This window comes from Mustela lutreola, chromosome 5 (genome assembly GCF_030435805.1).
Source record: "Mustela lutreola isolate mMusLut2 chromosome 5, mMusLut2.pri, whole genome shotgun sequence".
Taxonomy (NCBI): Eukaryota; Metazoa; Chordata; class Mammalia; order Carnivora; family Mustelidae; genus Mustela; species Mustela lutreola.
In genome coordinates, this window is record NC_081294.1 from 83,769,828 (window position 1) to 83,788,939 (window position 19,112).

General features: G+C 42.6%; 1 protein-coding gene and 1 long non-coding RNA gene across 8 annotated transcripts in view; one reads left to right on the top strand and one right to left on the bottom strand.

Moving 5' to 3' along the window:
• LOC131832217 (uncharacterized) overlaps positions 1-17,032 on the top strand; it is an 81,931-nt gene extending 64,899 nt beyond the window's left edge. Inside the window, exon 3 of the long non-coding RNA XR_009353951.1 lies at positions 16,914-17,032. This is a non-coding gene — a long non-coding RNA (uncharacterized LOC131832217). The remainder of the gene's footprint in view (positions 1-16,913) is intronic.
• Positions 16,289-19,112, bottom strand: part of PPP2R2B (protein phosphatase 2 regulatory subunit Bbeta) — a 450,120-nt gene continuing 447,296 nt past the window's right edge. For 4 of the 7 annotated variants that reach the window (XM_059174967.1, XM_059174971.1, XM_059174969.1 and 1 more), the window contains one exon: positions 16,290-17,022. In XM_059174967.1, the coding sequence (XP_059030950.1) occupies positions 16,743-17,022 (280 nt within the window). In that variant the 3' untranslated portion in view covers positions 16,290-16,742. Of the gene's footprint in view, positions 17,023-19,112 lie in introns of all 7 variants that reach the window. The other 3 variants (XM_059174968.1, XM_059174966.1, XM_059174970.1) reach the window with 1 other exon arrangement.

Here is a 19,112-nt window from a genome sequence, read left to right on the forward strand (position 1 = left end):
GGTTCTTTCCATAGTTTGGCTGTTGTGGACCTTGCTGCTATAAGCATTCAGGTGCATGTGCCCCTTTGGATCACTACATTTGTATCTTTAGGGGAAATACCGAGTAGTGTGATTCCCATGCTGTCCTTTTTATCTTCATGACTTACTTCTTTTATAACCAGAAGTTTGTACCTCTTAAACCTCTTTCTCCCATGCCCCAGCCATCTCCTCTTTGGCAACCAAGGGCTTGGTTGTATTTAAGAATATTTAAGAATCCATTTGATTTGTTTTCTATTTGTTTTATATTCATTTGTTTTTTAGATTTCACATATAAGTGAAGTCATATGGTATTTGTTTTTCCTGTCTGACTTAATTTACCTAGCATAGTACTAGATCCATCCCTAGCATAGTAAGAGGTCCATCCCTCTTGTTCCAGATGTTAGTATTTTAGATTTCATCCATTCTATTATGCGTGTAGGTGTTTTATACAGTTGTTTTTAGTGTTTTAATTTGTATTATCCAATGACCTTTGCTTGTTAGTCATCTGTATATCTTTTTTTTAAAAAAGATTTTATTTATTTATTTCAGAGACACAGAGGAGAGAGAGCACACAAGCATGATCGGGGTGGGGCAGAGGGAGAAGAAGACACCCCGCTGAGCAGGGAGCCCACATGGGACTTGATCCCAGGACCTTGAGACCATGACACGAGCTGAAGGCAGACGCTTAACTGACTGAGCCACTTAGGTACCCAGTCATCCGTATATCTTTTTGGTTAAGTGTCTGTTATTTTCTACCTTTTTAAAAACTAGTTTTTATATTGAGGTATAGTTGACACACACTACTAATTTCAAGTGTAGAGTATAGTGATCTGACATCTTTTATGTTATGCTGTGCTCACAAGTGTAGCTACCATCTGCCATCATATAGCACTACTACAATATGACTAATTATATTTCCTATGCTGTACCTTTCATTCCGGTGACTTATTCCACAACTGGAAGCCTGCACCTCCCATTCCCCTTTGCACTTTTTGACAATCCCTCTTTCTGCCTCCCCTCTGTTAGCCAGCACTTTTCTGTTCTTATCAATCTGTTTCTGCTTTCCTTCTTTTTACTATTTGTTGATTTGTTTTGTTTTTACGTTCCACATATAAGTGAAATTACATTGGGTTTGTCTTTCTGTGACTTACTTTACTTAGCACAATACTTTCTAGGTCATCCATGTTGTTACAAATGGCAAGATCTCATTTTTATGGCCAATATTCCATGTGCTATACACCATATCTTTTTTATCTGTTCATTTATCGATAAACATGTGGATTATTTCCATATCTTGATGACTTTAAATAATGCTGCAATAAAAATAAGAGTGCGTGTATCTTTTTGAATTAATGTTTTCATTGCTTTGGATAAATACCCACTAGTGACATTACTGGATCATATCATATTTCTATTTTTAATTTTTTGAGGAATTTCCATACTGTTTTCCACAGTGGTTACAGCAATTAATGTTTCTACCAACAGAGCACTATGTTTCTTTTTTCTCCACATCATTTCCAGCTCTTAGTATTTCTTGTCTTTTTGATTCTAGGCATTCTGACAGTTGTGAGATGGTATTTCACTGTGGTTTTGGTTCGCATTTCCCTTATGATGAATGATGTTGAGTATCTTTTGATGTGTCTGCTGGTCACCTGTATGTCTTGTTCAGAAAAATGTCTCTTCTGGTTTTTAATTTTACTTGGATTATTTGGGCTTTTCTTGATATTACAAAAGTTCTGTATGTATTTTGGATGTTAATTCTTTATTGAATATATCATTTGTAAATGTCTTCTCCCATTCGGTAGGTTTCTTGTTTATTGATGGTTTCCTTCACTGTGCAAAAGTGTTTATTTTGGCATAGTCTCAATAGTTTGTTTTTGCTTTTGTTTGTCTTGCCTGAGGAGATATATCTATAAATACATTGCTAAGGCATCTAAGAGATTACTGCCTATGTTTTCTTCTAGGAATTTGATGATTTCAGGTTTCACATTTAGGTCCTTAATCTCTCATTTTTTCAACATTGAGAGTGATGTTAGTGGGTTTATCATATATAGCCTTCATTATGTTGAGCTATGTTTCCTCTAACCCACTTTGTTGAGAGGTTTTTATCATGAAAAGATGTTGAATTTTGTGAAATGGCTTTTCTGCATCCATTGAGATTATCATATGATTTTTATATTTTATTTTGTTAATGTGATCTACCATGTTGATTTGTGGATATTGAACCATCCTTGCATCTCTGAAATAAATCCCACTCAATCATGATGAATGATCCTTTTAAGGTACTGTTGAATGCAGTTTGCTAATATTTTGTTGAGAATTTTTGCATCTGTGTTCATGCTTTCATTGGTCTTTTCCATTTTTTTTAAGTTTCTATGTCTTTTATTTCCATTCTGATCTTTACTATTTCTTCCTTCCACTAACTTTAGGCTTTGTTTGTTCTTTTCTAGTTCCTTCAGGTATGAGCTTTTGGTTGTTTATTTGAGCTTTTTCTAATTGCTATAAATTTCTCTCTTTGAACTGCTTTTGCTTTGTCCCAGAGATTTTGGACTCCTGTGCTTTCATTTTTGTTTTTCTCCATGAATTTTTTGTCTTCCTCTTTAATCTTTGCATTCACCCATTGTTGGTTAGTAGCATATAGTTTAGCTTCACTTTTTTTTGCATTTGATTATGATTATGATTGATTTATGATTGATTTCTTATGATTGATTTCTCATCTTATACCACTGTGATTGGAAAAGATGCATGATATAATTTCATCTTCTAAAATTTGTTGAGACTTGTTTTGTAACTGACATGTGATCTCTCCTTTCCTGTAGAATATCCTGTAGAACATTCCATCTGCTTTTGAAAAGAATGTATATTCTGGTGTTTTGGATGAACTATTCCATATATACCTGTTAAGTCCAGCTCCTCTGAAGTATTGTTCAGTGACACTGTTTCCTTCTTGACTTTCTGCCTGAGTGAGCTATCCACTCAGGTAAATGAGAGTGTTAAAATCCCCTACTATTATCATATTATTGTCAGTTTCTCCCTCTATGTATGTTAATATTTGTTTCAGGAATCTAGGTTTTCTTATACTGTGTACATAAATATTACCATTAAAAACTCTCTTGGATTAATCATTTTATAATTATGTAATGCCATTCTTTGTCTCTTGTTACTGTCTTTGTTTTAAAGTCTATTTTGTCTGACACAGTTATTACCACCCTAGCTTTCTTTTCACTTCCATTCAAATGGAATGTGTTTTTCCATGCCTTCACTCCCAGTCTGTATGTGTCTTTAGGTCTGAAGTGAGTCTCTTGTTTGCAGCATATAGATGGGTGATGTTTATTTATCCATCTGTCACTCACTGTCTTTTGATAGAAACATTTAGACCATTCACATTTAAAATAATTATTGATATGTATAGGTTTATTGTCATTTTCTTAATTGTTTTCTGGCTGTTTTTGTAGTTCTCAGTTCCTTTTTTATTCTTGGGCTCTCTTTCTTTATGGTTGATGACTTGCTTTAGTGTCATGTTTGTCTTTCTCTTTATTTTCTTGTGTATCTATTACAGGTTTTGGTTGGTGGTTACCATGAAGTTCATTTGTTACATCCTCAGTATATAGCAGTCCATATTAAGTGGATGGCATCTTAAGTTTGAACACATTCTAAAAGATCTTCATCTTTACCCACCCTCTCCATGTTTTATGTAGGTGTTGTCATATTTACACCTTTCTATTTTGTGAGTCCCCTTAACTAATTTTCAAGATATAATTGATTTTTACTAGTTTTGTCTTTTAACCTTCATACTAGGTTTATAAGTGATTATTCCACTCTTATTGTATGTTGGCTTTTACTCGTGAAATTTTTTCCTTTCATAATTTTCTTCTGATTATGGTCTTTTTTTTTTTTTTTTTTTTTTTTCACTCAAAGAAGTCCCTTTAATGTTTCTTCTGGTTTAATGGTAATGAAGTCCTTTTAACTTATGTTGTTCTTGGTAAGTCTTTTCCCTGCTTCAAATATGAATGGTAACCTTGCTAGGTAGAGTATCTTGGTTGTAGATTTTTTTTTCTTTAAGCACTTTGAACATATTATCCTACTCCCTCTGGCCTGCAAGGATTGTTCTGAAAAATCAGCTGATAGCCTTAATGGATTTTCCCTTGTATGTTACTACTGCTTTTAAATTCTTTAACTTTAGTCATTGACATTTAATCATGATGTGACATGTCTGAATCTTCTACTCATCTTGTTGGGAACTCTCTGTGCTTCTTGAACCTGGATGTCTGTTTTCTTCCCCAGGTTAAGGAAGTTTTCAGGTATTATTTTTTTCAAGTACCTATTCTCCCCTTTTCTTTCTTTTCCTTCTGGGAACCCTATAATATGAAGATTTCTTCACCTGATACTGCCGAATAAATCCTTTAACATATCCCTTTTCTAACATTTTTTCTTTTTGCTATTCAGCTTGGGTGCTTTCCATTACCCTGACTTCCAGATAACTGAAATGTTTTCTGCATTCTCTAATCTACTGTTGATTTCCTCCAGTGGGTTTTTCAGTTTGGTTATTATATTCTTCATCTCTGAGTCATTCTGTTTTATATATATATATATATTATCTCTGTTGAAGTTCTCACTACGTTTATCCACTCTTCTCTCTGTGCAGTGAAACATCTTTATAACCATTACTTTGAACTCTTTGTCATGTAGATTTGTTATTTCCATTTTGGTTGGTTCATTTTTTGAGGTTTTGTCTTGTTGTTTTGTTTGGAGCATATTCCTCTGCTTCCTCATTTCGCCTTTCTGTGCTTGTTTCAATGAATAGGCAGAATAGCTTCTTCTCCTGATCTTGAAGCATTGTTCTTGTTTATGCTCATTCCCTGTGTAGACTGTGTGTTGGGTAACCTTGGCTGGCTGGCAGCAACTGTGGCTGGTGTGGGCTGGGGGTCCCCAGGCACTGTGTTGGGGCTGCACTGTAGGGAGGGCTGGAGCTGAAGAAGTTCTGAGTTCGGGTGATGTCAGGACTCTCTGCAAAAGAAGTGCCCTGTCTGGACAGCTGAAGCTGCAGTAGGTACAAGGCAGGGTTTCCAGGGTTCTGCATATAGAAGTTACCCTGGTAGGATAGATGAAGCTAAAGTGGGGATAGGCCAGGAGGTCCTGGGGCTCTCCACAGAGGGAGTACTCTGCATGCTGGCTGAATCCCAGGGAGAGGTGGACCAGCATGTCTTGGGGTACTCTGTGTAGGTGGTGTTTTGGTTGGGTGACTGGAGCTGAAGCAGGCCTGAGCCAGGAGGTCCAGGAGTGGTCTCAGTCCAGGGTAGCTGTCAGTTAGTCTAGAGCCAAAGTGGTGTAGGACTGGAGTGTTCTGGGGTGCTTTGCACTTGTGTCACCTTCAGGAGATGGCTGGAGGTGTAGTGAGTGCAGACCAGAGGTGTCTGAGGTGTGCTGCACTGTGGCCAGCTTGGGCTGGTGTGGGCTCTGGGCCCTGGGGCTCACTGAGGTGGCAGGCCAGTGACAGTTCCTGGAACCTGCTCCCATGTGCACTATCCAGGTGGAAAAGGAACTTAAATCAGGTGCTCACCAACCCCTCTAACCTGAAGAGAGATCCAGCAACCCCTCCACTGTTTGGCAAGTTTTGAGGGCTGTTTCCTTTATATTCTAGTTGCCCTCTTAAACTGAGGTGTTTTGTTTTGTTTTTGTGTCCCTGGTCAGATGAATCTTCTCGCAGCCTCTCAGTACTATCTTTATCCACAGTAGTTTGCCATGTGGAAGGTGGGATTTCCCTTCCTCACCCTATTTTGCTCCCCTTGCCGTTCTCAGTTGTCTTTTGTCATATAGAAGCTATTCAGTCTCTTCTTCAGGGAGAATTTTTCTATAAATAGCTGTAGAATTGCTGTGTCCCTGGAGGAGGTGGGTTCAGGGCCTTCCTCTGTCACCATCTTGGTCTGGAACCCCATTTTTAAAAATGTATGTTTTTTTAAAAAATAGATTTATAGGAGCTGTATTTTCCAGTGGGAGAATTCCACTCCTTTGTCTCGACAATATGCTTTGCCCATGGTTCTTGTGACTCTGATGCTTCCTTCTTTATTGCTTGGGATGTATCCCCTTACCCCATGTCTGCTCCCCAGGGCCCTCTCCTCAGCTAGCAGAGTTTTGATCTTCATTCTCTCTGTGCCATCACCTCCATAAAGGCCAGGACACCTTGATGACTAACTCTCCATTGTATCCAGTGATTTTTAGGTCATAGTACTTTTTTCCCTTGCTGCTTGCTGGTAAATTCTCTCGACCTTGTTGCCGTGCTGGCTCCTCAAACTCATTATGTCCCAAATTAGACCCCTTATCTGTCTATTTTCCTCCCCCTGAACACTAGTCTCATTCCTTTAGTATCTACCTCTTTTCATACCATTGCTTATCGTCTTCTCTATTAATGGTTTGCTCTCATCACCTCAGTTTCTAAGTTATACTAATCTTACCTCTTCAGTTTTTCCTGAACCCTCAGCTCAGGCCCTCATCCTTTTTGCTGGACCACTTCAGCAGCTTCCTAAGTAGACTCCTTGCTTTTCAGTCTTGTCTACTTGACCTGTGTCATTTATACAGTTGCCGGAGTGATTTTCAAAAATGTAATCCCATCTGTGTCAATTCTCTTCTTAAAAATCTTCTGGTGGTACTCCATTGACTGCTGAGTGACACCTAAGTCCTCTAAATGGCCCTCTGCAATCTCAACCTGCTACCTCTCCAGCACCTGAGTCATCCTAGCCAAGAGCTTTTCAGCAAAATCAAACTGTTCGTTGTGCTTAGAGGTTGGTACCTGCCTTTACTCATGTCCGTGCTCATCTGGTTAGCCCCAACCTCCTTTGGGATTGCACCTCATCTCATCCCCTCCAGGAGGTCAGATGCTTTCACACTTTACACCCACAATAAACTACACATATCTCTACCATTTGCATTAACCATGTTATGTTGAAATTACCTGTTGGAATTACATTTTTATTAGGCTATCCTTCTTGAGGTTAGGGATCATATCTTTTTAATCTGTGTAGATTAATCAATGGGACATAATCAAATATGAACAATGGTTTGATGAAGAGAGCTATGGGAACACCTATAACAACATAGTATTTGATTTTGTAGGTAGATGATAGTTAATGTAGCGAATAAATGAAGTGGTCCACCTGTGTGAATCTGTGCCAATGTGGACTCTAGTGAGACTTGACATGGAACATGTCTCCCAGCACCACCCCCAGAACTGTCTTTGGTACCATGGACAGAAATGTTGACAGCTCTTTGAGTAGAATTAAGACTTCATATTCAGAACCTCCACCTAGGCTTGAATAGACCTATTCATTTTAGGCACATGGAAAAATAACAAAGCAACAAAGTGAAATAAAGTCATTTTGGAGATGGTTTCATTCTTGGTCTTTGAGTAACTTTCTGTGCAAACCCTGGGCAGATTACCCCACTTCTCTGGACATGAAAGTGCCTGAGTAAATTGAAGTGTCCTCACAAACTATAATAGTCAATTACCGCTTATCACCAGGATAGTTATTCCATCCAAAGTAGTGTTGTGACTGAGCAGTATAACAAGCAGGTGAGAAAGGAAGTCGTTACACTCTTATGTGGAGCCATATAATTTTATTACCAACTAAGCCAGCAGAGTTTTAATGTGTAAATGAATCCCCAGTTCTGATATAAAATGCAATAAAAAAATTTACAACCTTTGTCTCCACGTTGTGTTCTTTTTTTTTTTTTTTTAAATTTGTTTCTTTCTTTCTTTATTTATCTATTTGACAGAGAAAGAGAGAGAGAGAGAGAGAGATCACAAGTAGGCAGAGAGGCAGGCAGAGAGAGAGGAGGAAGCAGGCTCCCCGCTGAGCAGCGAGCCCGATGTGGGGCTCGATCCCAGGACCCTGAGATCATGACCCGAGCTGAAGGCAGAGGCTTAATCCACTGAGCCACCCAGGCGCCCCCACGTTGTGTTCTTAAGTAGCTGGGAAGCACGCGCCATTCTGACGGGAAGAATCATGAATTCAGAAATTATTCTCTAAGAGAGGAAGATCTGTTAGTGGGGCGTTGAGGCTGTGCATGTGTGTATGCACGCATGTGTGTATGATATGTTAGGAGGAATCCATCATTTGTTTAATGCTGGAGAAGACAGAAAAGCTGTAATTGCCTTTCTTGCAGGATTCAACCCTATGTCCCTCTTGGGACATCTTCAGAGACTGATGGGAGTTAGTTAACCATACTTATGCTGGTCAAAATGAAGAGCTGCTTTGAGCCACGTTCTATTCCTGACACGGCACATTCTTTTTGTACTTTGGAAAACACTAGCTTTTGAACTGAGCTTCCTTTTCCATGATGGACACATTGAGTTTCTATGACATTTGTCACATCTTCAATGAATATACCCATCTTTGAGCTTCTGCTGATTCTTCCATCAACCAGTATCTCTGACAGAACTAAGTAACCTTTCTGCCCTTTCAAAAAAAAAAAAAAAAAGTGACAAATAAGCAATACCCCTCATCGTGTTAGGAAATGAAGGGCTGAAAAATGGAGGCTGCCATTAGAGAAATGCCCCCATGGAATTAAGAAAACAACCCTGGTGTCCTAGCCCTGGCTTCTTCCTGTTAGCATTCCACCATAGACTAAAGACCCATGCTACAGTGTACTTTGGGGGCTACTGCTTTGTGGATACTATGTAATGTGACTCAGTCCCTTTCCCCCTCCATTGTGGACCAGGTGCTGTTTAACATGCAGTTGTTTGCTTCTTTCTTTGATATATTCAGGCTGACTGTTCATAAGGTACTTGCACTTACTGCTAGAAACCACTGGTCTAGATGAAATATGACTTTCAATTATGCCGCAGTCAAAGAAGCTGAAATAAGAAAGTCCAACTGGGGGCTCAAGTTTTTTTTATTAGAGTGACTTGAGCCTGGAGAATAAATTCCAGCATTCACACCTCACACACTCCCCACCAACCAGACCCTCCGCCTCCCTCTAATTTATTGTTGTGCCTCTCAGCTGCCCACAGAGTCTCCATTTCTAGATTGTGGACACCTGGGCAAATGAAAATGCCAATCTTCTCCCATCCCTGTCTTGTTGTATTAGGCATGCACTAGACTCCAAGTGATTTCTTTGGGGGGAACTGCTTGCCTTCCCCCAAGAACATCCCAGGGAAGGTTTGCCTCACCTCTTGCTTCCAAGTGGAAGGGTTGAAAATAATAGCTCTTGTCACTTCTCTTTGCCTTGTTATGAGGAATATTTAGTGCCGGTGCTGGGATGTGGGGGTAATATCTTGGGTGTGATAATGTTGCGCCCTGCATCAGTGCACATGGTATTGATTGTAAGCTGTCAACCTTTCTGCATGCTCTACAGGGTCCCAGAAGCTTAGCAACTGCTGGGAGCTAATGCATCAGGCAGGGACACATGTGCTCTATGAAGTAACTTTGTAATCTGAGCTTGATGGCTTGCTCTTAAAGCATCTTGGCTCACTAGCTCTCAAATTTTTTTTTTTTTTTTTAATTTCTTGATTCCTCTGAGCAGTCCTGTGATGCCAAATACTAGGGTTCCCATTACTCAAACAACTCCCAGTGGCAAACTGCTCATCTTGTAAGCTTCGTGGGGACAGAGGCTGTGCCTGTCTTCTTCATTCATTTATTTGCTCATTCATTCAACAAATACTTATTGAACACCTACTATGAGGCAGAAACTTCTTTATGGTTTAGGGATACAAAAGTGGCCTTGGTCCTCAGGGAACTTAGGGTGGTGAGGAAAGACATCTCTAAGGAGTTGATACTTGAGCTGAATTTATCAGTATATCTCCTGTACCAGGGGGCTTTGTTAATATTTGCTAAGTTAGGAAAATTGTAATTCCTCAAGTGAGTGGTTTATAGCCTAGGTACTGGAGAATCTCTGATATGTAAATTCACCAATGATTGTTATTATTTCTCGTATCAAGAGTTACAATCCCTTCACCTTATGTCCCCTTACTTTTCTTGGTCTGCCTTACTACTTTTTACTATTAAAGCATACCAAAATATTCTAAATTCCTCAGATATACCATGTGTGTGCTTTTTTGGTTTTGTTTTGTTTTGTTTTTTGTCTTTCCATGTAGTATCTTGAGACCTGGAACACTCTTGTCCTTTCTCTTCCCCTGGATAATTCATTCCCTATTTATCTATTAAGGATTGCCTTAGGAATCACATCCTTTTGGTAGCTTCTGGTCTTGGTGAACTGGAGTTACTTTGCATTGTCCCGAAGCCCTGAGATACCCATTAGAGCACGTATCTTGCTGTTTTACAGTCCTAAACGAACAATAGCAAGAAACATGCATGGGGTGCTTACTGTTGGTCAGGCACCGTTCTCATATGTGTTAAGTCATTCCGTTCTTTTGTGTACTAAATCATTCACTCTTCATAGTAATTTTATGAAATAGGTGCCATTCTACCCTTATTTTACCAAGGAAAAGGAGACCTAGAAATGTTAAGTAATTGGCCAACGGTCATTCAGCTTATTAAGTGGTGGGAGCCCCGTTTCAACCCAAGACAGGCACCGTGAGCTCTTAACCATGACATTGTCTCGTTACCACTGCCTGTGAGTTTGCGTGTATCCCGCACAACGCTGCAAGCCCTTTGAGGACAGGGACTGTCAAGACTGCTTCCTCACATCCCTTTGGCGCTGGGCTTTGCAGGTAGTGCATGGTCAATCATTAAATATTTTTAGAGTGAATAAATGAAGAGATGCATGAACATGACTCAAACTGAGTAGCTATTTAGAATGCTGAAATAGTGCTTTTCCTTTTGCCCGTGAAGAAGCTCCCTTCTGTCGCTTCTTCTCCAGGTTTCCTGGGGTTCTCTTTGACCCACACAAGGATTTACTAACTCGGTTGGGAGGGAGTGTACCCCTAGCCAATCAGAACAAGAGTCCCAGGACCTGTGGTTGGTCCCGCTTCCTTATGGGCTCTCAGTTTCTGTACAAGGGTGAATTTGGGAGAAGTGCTCTGTCCAGTTTGACTCAAACCAAATGCAGCAGCCCTTATGCCTGGAGTCACAGCAAAGAGTTACAGTTGGGAGGAAAGGAGCTATGAAACAGACCAAGGTTGACTTCTCAGGGAATTGGGGGTAGGGCGTGGGTCAGGAAAATGGCGGTTACTAGATCCCTGTTTCTGGCCTGGTAGTGATTATTGTTCTGACAGCATCCAAGGCAGGAATCAGCAGAGATGGCAGATCACCTTGTTCAGCCATCGGCAGTTTAAGTAATGGTGCGTGGAAGATCTAAATTGGAAGACACTTAAACAGTAATAATAAGGTCAGGGTCACGGGTTGCTGACCTCTGTGAGCCACTTGACTTCACTCTCTGCTTTAGTGACAGATCAAATTTGTATTTGTTGTCAGCTGTCAGGTAATATTTGGTTGCAGAGAGATGGTTTGTATCCTCACAAGTGTTAAAAACAAAAACAAAAATAAGACAGAGTAGCTATGTATTAACCCATCACTGTGATGGAAGAAGTATAGGATCTGGGACAGGACAGATCTCGATGAAACCTCTGGCTGGGTCACAATGACTGTGTCATTAACCTTTTGGAGTATGTTTCTTGACTGTAAAAAGGTAACAACAAATTTACCCATCAGGTGATTGTAATGATTTTAAAAAGTGCCTATACCATGCTTGTCATAGAATCAGTGCCCATAAATATGTTTTTTTTTTTTTATTGTTTCCATCCATTTTACATTGAAATGCAGCACTTAGATACGGGGGCTTAATACATAATTGTTATTGGGTGAATGAAAGAAAGAAGGGCAAGACCAGTTCTGGCAAACTGAAAACGGGTTTCTGATGGATTGAGAGAAACGTCGACTCTGTGCTCTCATGCCATGTCCATGGTAGCTTCAGAACCTCATGTGTGCTGTTTTCTGTACTGGAAAGGCCCTATCGCGCTTTAACTGCTGACTCAACCGCTGTAATACTCTGCTGAGCTGTCATGTATTCTGAAAATCATTTCTTCCCTGTCCTTGTTAACTGTTTTCTTCTTTGTATTATTTCTGCAGTTTACACATACCTCATTGTATTGTAAGTAGGTTAACAACATCCATGTTGCCCCTCTGTGCTGTCACCTCCTGGAGGGTGGAGGCAGATGGCTTCTATAGCTCAGTAATCCCCACCCCGAGCCCTGCCCCTGGGAGATACGTGCCAGGCACTCACTTCATGAGTGATCGTGATCGACTTCTATATGGGTCCGGACTGGGACTCGCTTTCTGATCAGTAACTGCCATCTATCTGTATCACATGTGAGATGAGATGGAGGATGAGAACCCTTGTGAACCGTGCAAGCTTCGTGAAGTTATACAATCTCTCTGTTTCCTTATCTGGAAGATGGAAACAATAATAGTATTGGCGTCTAGAATTTCAGGGGTAAAGGAATTAACACATGGGAAATTGTTGAACCAAGTCTCGCCCGTAATAAGAAGCGCTCAGTAACTGTCAGCTACTGTCATATATTAGAAACCACATTTTAAGAACTCTGGCTTAAAAGTCAGATATGTGGAGTTGGAGTCTTGGGTCTCTGTCTTCCATGGCTGGGTTGACAGCTTGAGTCTATTTCCTCACTTCTGAGATGGATCAGCCTCGTGGGCTTAAAGAAGGAAGTCGATGAGACATGACCGGTATGTCCTTCTAGGGAGTATTGTTCCTATTACTGATAATAGTATTGTTCCTATTATTGATAAATTTAAATTTATCAAAGCAATTATAAGTAAATACATTTCTTGTGCTTCTCCCAGTAATTCTGTGAGCCAGGACAAGTGGCTTTCGGAGGATTTGACAGGTGGCATGACAGATGTACACACTGAGTGACTTGAGGAAGCTTCTTACTTACTTAGCAGGGAGCCAGGGGCAGGATCCACATTTCCCGTCTCCCAGTTCCACGTTCTTTCCATGACCACTCAAGTCATTCCAGTGGAAGGCAGTTCCTGAGACTTGGCTTAGCAGTACAGGGGGAGTGGATTAAGGTCTGGTTGAAGTCTGAGAGATGCCCAGTGACTCAGGTGGCAGGGAGAGTGTTTCCTGGTGGTGAATGTGTGGATTGCACTGTCTTCGGGGGTACTGTTGAAAACACACCTGCCTCATCTACAAATGCCATAATGGAGGATGACGAGTTAAGAAGGGTTCCCTTATTCTGACAGCAGACTATAGTGTCCACCCCAGAGCTTTGCTGTTAGGCCTCTGAGGGCTTTCCCGAGGGCAATCAGCAGAGGGAATAAAAAAGCATGCATCCACAGTGGTGGAGGGAGTTGGGGTAGGGTAGGAGGGGGGCTTTAGGCAGTTGCCCTGGTGGCTTGAAGGGAGGACAATCGTAGGCCCCCCCTTTGTCGTGACTGAGCGTGTTAGGGTCAACTTTCCGAATAACGGGCCCTAGAGTGTTGAAAAGAAGTACGTTAGAGATAGTTGACCGATTTCACTGGGTACGCAGTTAAAGGAGTGTTCGCTTCATCCTTGCTCCACCCGACTGCTGTTCTACATTCCACATGCTGGTTTGCATGATCAGTGCTGATAAGGTTGAGTTAATGATGAGATCGATGAGAGGTTTAAAGATGTTCTGTTTTCCCCCAGTACGGAGTAAAGACAGGAGCCAGACTTGAAGGATTTTAGAAGCAGATGGATTCTTACTGCCTACTCACCTACCTACACCCCACTACTTTGATGCTCACTTATGTCTTTCTTCTTTTGTTTCTTCGGATTTCTCTTCCACCTCCAGACAAGAAGGCGTGGATGTCTGTCCAAGTCCAGCTTTTGAAATGTCAGGGACTGTTTCAGATGGATCACGTCAGAAGGCTTGGGAAGCTGTGGCTCCCGTTCCCCCTCTATCACGGGCCATCTTCCAGCATAACCTGATGGCTCATACCGAGCAGCGGGCCATGCAATATTTAGTAGAAGGATCTTAGAACCAACAAACTGTTGAAAACCTGGCTAGTCAGCTCTCCAGTAGCTTTTAGTGTCAGTTGGAACAGGGACTGAGTGGATGATGACCACCTCCAGCACTGGGGCAGAAGGAAACTGCAACTGAAAATACCTAGTTCATTATCCGGCACAGGGCAGATCAGGGCTGATACATGGTGGTGGCAATGGCTGCCTGAGGCCCCGTCTCTAAGGCCTTCCCCTCCTGTTCTGGTCTAGGAGTCTCGTATGTTTTCTTCTGGTGCATTCTTTGTTTGAATAGCTGCTCTCTGCTCTTAACTCTGAGATCTTTAGCAAATTCCTCTCACTCCCTGGATCTCAGACTATAAATCTATGTGCTAAAGGTGTGGGACTAGTTAGGGGATTTTATGTGGAGTCTACAGGTAGCCTGCAAGGGTGGGGGGCTGTGAATTCCTTAAAACGATGACCGAATTGTTCCTGTATGTGTTGTGGGGAGCACTCGTGGCTGCGGATGGTGAAGAACCACTGTCCGCTGGGACTCTCGGATGCCTCCATATGTCCTCTGACACCAGTTACTCCATGTCCCCAAGTCTAATAAACATGTTCCTGGGGGTTCACAAAATGATTGTAGGTGGCGCATGGGTATGATTGTTATGTCACTCGTTATGTGATTATTTTAATGGTGAAAACCCCACTAAAAATGGACATTTCCTAATTATCGTTTCTTCAGAGGAGGCTAAGTCTTGCTTCTAAAAAAGGTGACTTCTATGACTAATATCACAGAGATAGGTTGATGCCTACGTCTGAGCAACAGGGATCTCTCCCAACCCCCACCTGGTACCAAGAGGGGAGGGGAGTGTCAGAGGAGCAGAGAAAAGGCCACGAGGCAGTTGATGTAAACTCTGGACAATAACTCACTGGTCCTTCCAGTTATCCTGATAACTGGAGAAGTTTCTGATCCTCTCTCAGGTCTCCAAGAACATCGTCACAGTCAGGCCAGGAATCCTGCCCAGAGAGTTGACATCTGGGGCCAGTGTGTGGGCAGTGCTTGAAGGGAGGCTCTCATTGCAGGGAAGAGGTCAGACACTGAGAACAGAGTCACGTCTTCATCCATGTGCTTCTTCAGGTTTGAGAAGTACTTCTCATGTTTCAGTGTTTCTGAAATTGGGCGGTGTCTTACAAAATGGTGCTCCCTTAAATGCGAGATTGCCGTTACCTTGCCGAGAAGCCGTTATTTAAATGGATGGCAGCTTAGAATGGAAAGAGGCTTCTGAGACGATTTTTTCCCCTCCTCCCAAGCAAATGACCCTTGCCTGTTGGGACTTCTAATGAACACACCAGTCCAAAGAGAATGTCACTGTAAAAGAAATGTGCTCATCTCCTTTCCTGTTGATGAAAGGGAAATTAAAGGGAAAGAGTCACTGTGACAGATACAGAGACACTAAAGCCTAGGTCCCGCTTCCTGGGTGCCTCCCACCTCCTCTCTGAGACTCCCTTTCTCACTTATAAATCCTTTGGATTCACGGAGTCTCCTGCCCAGAGGTGCGCCACATAGAACCTTCTGGAACTTACAAGTCTGAATTTTAGATGGCGGGGGAAGGATGAAGCAGACCGCATAGGTTCAAGCCGACTTGATGATACTGTGAAAGATGTCTTGATTCTCCCATACTCCGTTTTTGGAGCAAGAGAGCCGTGTGGTGTATTTGTCCAGATGGTGAGCTTGGGGTGGGTTAGAAACACTTGATGAGACGGCACGAATCAGCATGTGCCTTGGCCATTTCTGTGCTGGCTGCAGTGGAGACTGATGGATTGTGACTTTTGCTTACGCAACCCAGGAAGAGGGGAGGGGGCTGCAAAGGAGGAGTGCCCCCGAGGAATAGACCAGCCTTTGGGGGGGGTGCCGGGGGGGGGGCGGTGCGCCATTGCTTCACTTAGAATGCCAGGTAATAAACAACTGGGACTGGCCTTTAGAAGTCAGTGCAATAAATAAGCTGGAAAAGGTTGAAGAGAAAAAGCCAATGAACGTGTAAGTGGAGGATTATTCGGAGCCATTTAAAATGACAAAAAGCAAGAGTAACAAAGCAGCAGATGGAATCTGGCCCCACATGGTCTTGCCAAGCTAACTCTGAGAAGCACTGTGTAGAAAGTGTTCTCTTTATGTCCCCTGAAGCATTCATGGAGTTTCCTGGCCAAATTCTCAGGCTGTTTCTATGGTGTTTCCAGAAAAAAAAAAAAGTGTAGTTGTGCTGATGTGTCCCCTCCCTTCTCATTCTGCGTCCCCTTTGCTGCCTCGTGACATAAATCTCTGCTTCAAATGAGACTATTAAAAAACGTGGCGGGGGAGGGAGAAGCCGACCGCTTGTGATCTTTTCACACAAAAAAGTAGAAATTCTCTAAGAGTAAACGGTGTTTATTTTTTTGTTGATTTTTTTTCAATCAAATGGAATTGCTTAATTAAAAAAAAAAACATCTCTTTTCTCTTTAAATACTACAGACAACCTCATTTTATCTCAGCAGACACCTAGAAACAAAACACTGGACCCACCAGAGAAAACTGGGCAAGAAAAGCATCAGAAATTCAAGTCAACTATGGAGAATTAGTGTTAGCTGGCAGCTCTCAATTCTAACCAGAAATGTCTCAGAACCTATTGGGTTTGACAGAAGTTTCTTAGACCTGGGGATCTGGGAAAGTTGGACTCCTTTTAATTCTATCCCAATTGTTTTCTGCATAGGGAAATTAATGTCAATGCATCAAATGAAGACCCAAAGAAACATTTAAAAACATGTCTGACTAGTATTCAGTATGTGAGATTATTAAGTAATAACTTGTCCTCCTAGTTAACCTTGTCCTGGAATATATATAGGTTATTTGTAGCCGCCACTGCTATGATATTTTCTGAAGGGTGCCAAGCCGTATGCAAGATCTTTTTGCTAAAGTCCAGACTGTCGACACTGATCTCGTCTTTTCTCCGCTTGCCCCCTACGCACACTTTCCGTGGTTTTAGGATAGCCCGGGGTTTGCTGTTTTCCCTCGAGGCCTCCAGGGTGACGTCACGCTTGGTGTTTCTGTCGAACATCCTGAAGAAGTTGTTGTAGGAGCCTGTCATGATGACGCTGCAAGGTAAGAGAGGAAACAGGGAATCACTGAAGGCTCTGGAGAAAGGCAGGAGCATAGCCCCATTGTCTTTCTGGAGCCAATGACACCACTTTGTGGCCAGTGTCTGGCACCACTATCTTACTAAAAACCTAAACCCAAGATCCCAAACAGCCTAGCCAGTGTGACTGTCTGTGGTCTTGGTTTTGAATCCCTGAAAGCAACAAGCTCTTGGGCTGGTTTGGAAGAGAAGGCTCATGATAATCCTCCTTGTTACTTACTACTCGGGATGGGTCCCCTTTTGGTTCTTTGGCTCCGTGAGTCCCGTGGTTTTAATGATCTCAGCTCTACCTCCCTTAAGATGGCAAGGCTGGAGAGAGGTCAGGACAGGAGGAACCCTTCTGAAAACATCAGTTATGCACACGGAAAGTGTGGTTGTGGGAGTGGGGCTGTGCTGCCGGGCAGCTAAGGCTTTCTGCTGCCCGCACAGTGGGAGAAAGGCCAGTAGAACAGCACACTGAGCCTCGCGTGTCCTCCCCCTGCTAAGAACCAGCTCTCAATTTAGCCTTGCCAGCAAACTTCACTAAAAAATGGATGTCATCGTGCTCTCCCTCAGGAAGACATAAACAAATTCAAATTTTAGAAGAACTGGGGAGCGCAAAGGCTTGCTAGTGGGTTGACAGATGGTGTCCACATTTTTATAAGAGTTCTCCACCCTCAGGCAGATTTATGATTGACTGAGGGCAGTGACTGCCAAAGCCTTCCAGAAGCAGAGGACTGACTCTTTACCAGTGACAGTTTGCATGCAGGGCCAGCCTGGGGTCGGGGGTGGAGGGAAAGGTCATTCTGTCTCGGTAACAGCCAGGATGGCTGCTGCTGGCGCGTGGGCGCTTGGCCTCGTTGGTGGGTGAAGCCCCGGCCGGCTGGTTAGGGTTAGGAGGACAGCGCCTCCTCTGTGTTCAGGTGGTGGGAGTGCGCAGACAGGTGCAAGGAAAACTGAGAGCCCAGGGCCACAGCCCGGGGTATGTGTTTCTGGGTGCTCGGTCAGCTGTGCCAGGCAAGCCAGTCAGGGGCTGGCTTGTGTTAACTCTGGCCCAGGATATGGACGTGGTGAATGTGTTTGTCCTGGTAGTGGAAGAAGCTGTTGCTATCTTATCAGGCAGGGTACCCAGCGCTGGACACCCCCTACCCCCACTCCTATCTTGCTCGGACTTACATAATCTAGATGGGATTTACACCTGAGGAAAAGGGACTAACTTGCACAGGGTCACACTGGGATGAAATGGCCAGGTCGGGCCTCCCACCCCTATGTGCCCGACCCCAGGGCCCAGCACTCCGCCAGTGGCCTCACTGCTCCCCATGAATGGACAAGGCCTTCCTCTATCATGGCCCAACTTGGTTTAAACAGAGAAAGCCCTTGCTTTTTGGTTTTTGTTGGTTGGTTTGGAAAAAAATAAAACAAAACAACAACAACAAAACACAAAAAACCCCAAACCTCTCACCTCTCAACCTTACCTGAACCAAGAATTTTCTTGGTTATGGAAAGAAATAGTAAAATTACGAAAAGAATGTCAATCTTAGGATTCAGACTCAAAACTTCCTACTCTTGTCCTACTACTTACTAGTCCAGCAGCTGGGGCAGGTCACTACCTCACTGAGCCTCAGTTTACTCAGCTATAAAATGGGGATGGTGACAACAACCTTGTCATCCTGTGGTCAGGATGCTGTAATAGGATGTGTGCGAAGGTGACTGATACGTACTTTGTGAGTCGAGGTTAAGATAAGTTATTAGGACAATAACAGAATTTATTAATAATGAAAAAGCAAAGAAATTATATGTGAATTAATGTATTTATATAAACTACAAATAAAAATTAAAAACACAGGGCCGGGACCAGCTACTTTTCCCCTTGGGAGCCTCGGTTCATACATCACAGCTGCTCTGCTGTCTCTTCCCTCTGCCCTAAAGCAATGGGGTGCTGTGACTTGGGTCCTCTGTGATGTGTGGATTCTTTTTGGGTCTGCTAAGAGGAAGGCACATTTTGGTTCATTGGCAAAGGAAGCCAGGGAATGGCCAGAAACCACTTGTTTTTACTAAACGCTCCAGTCC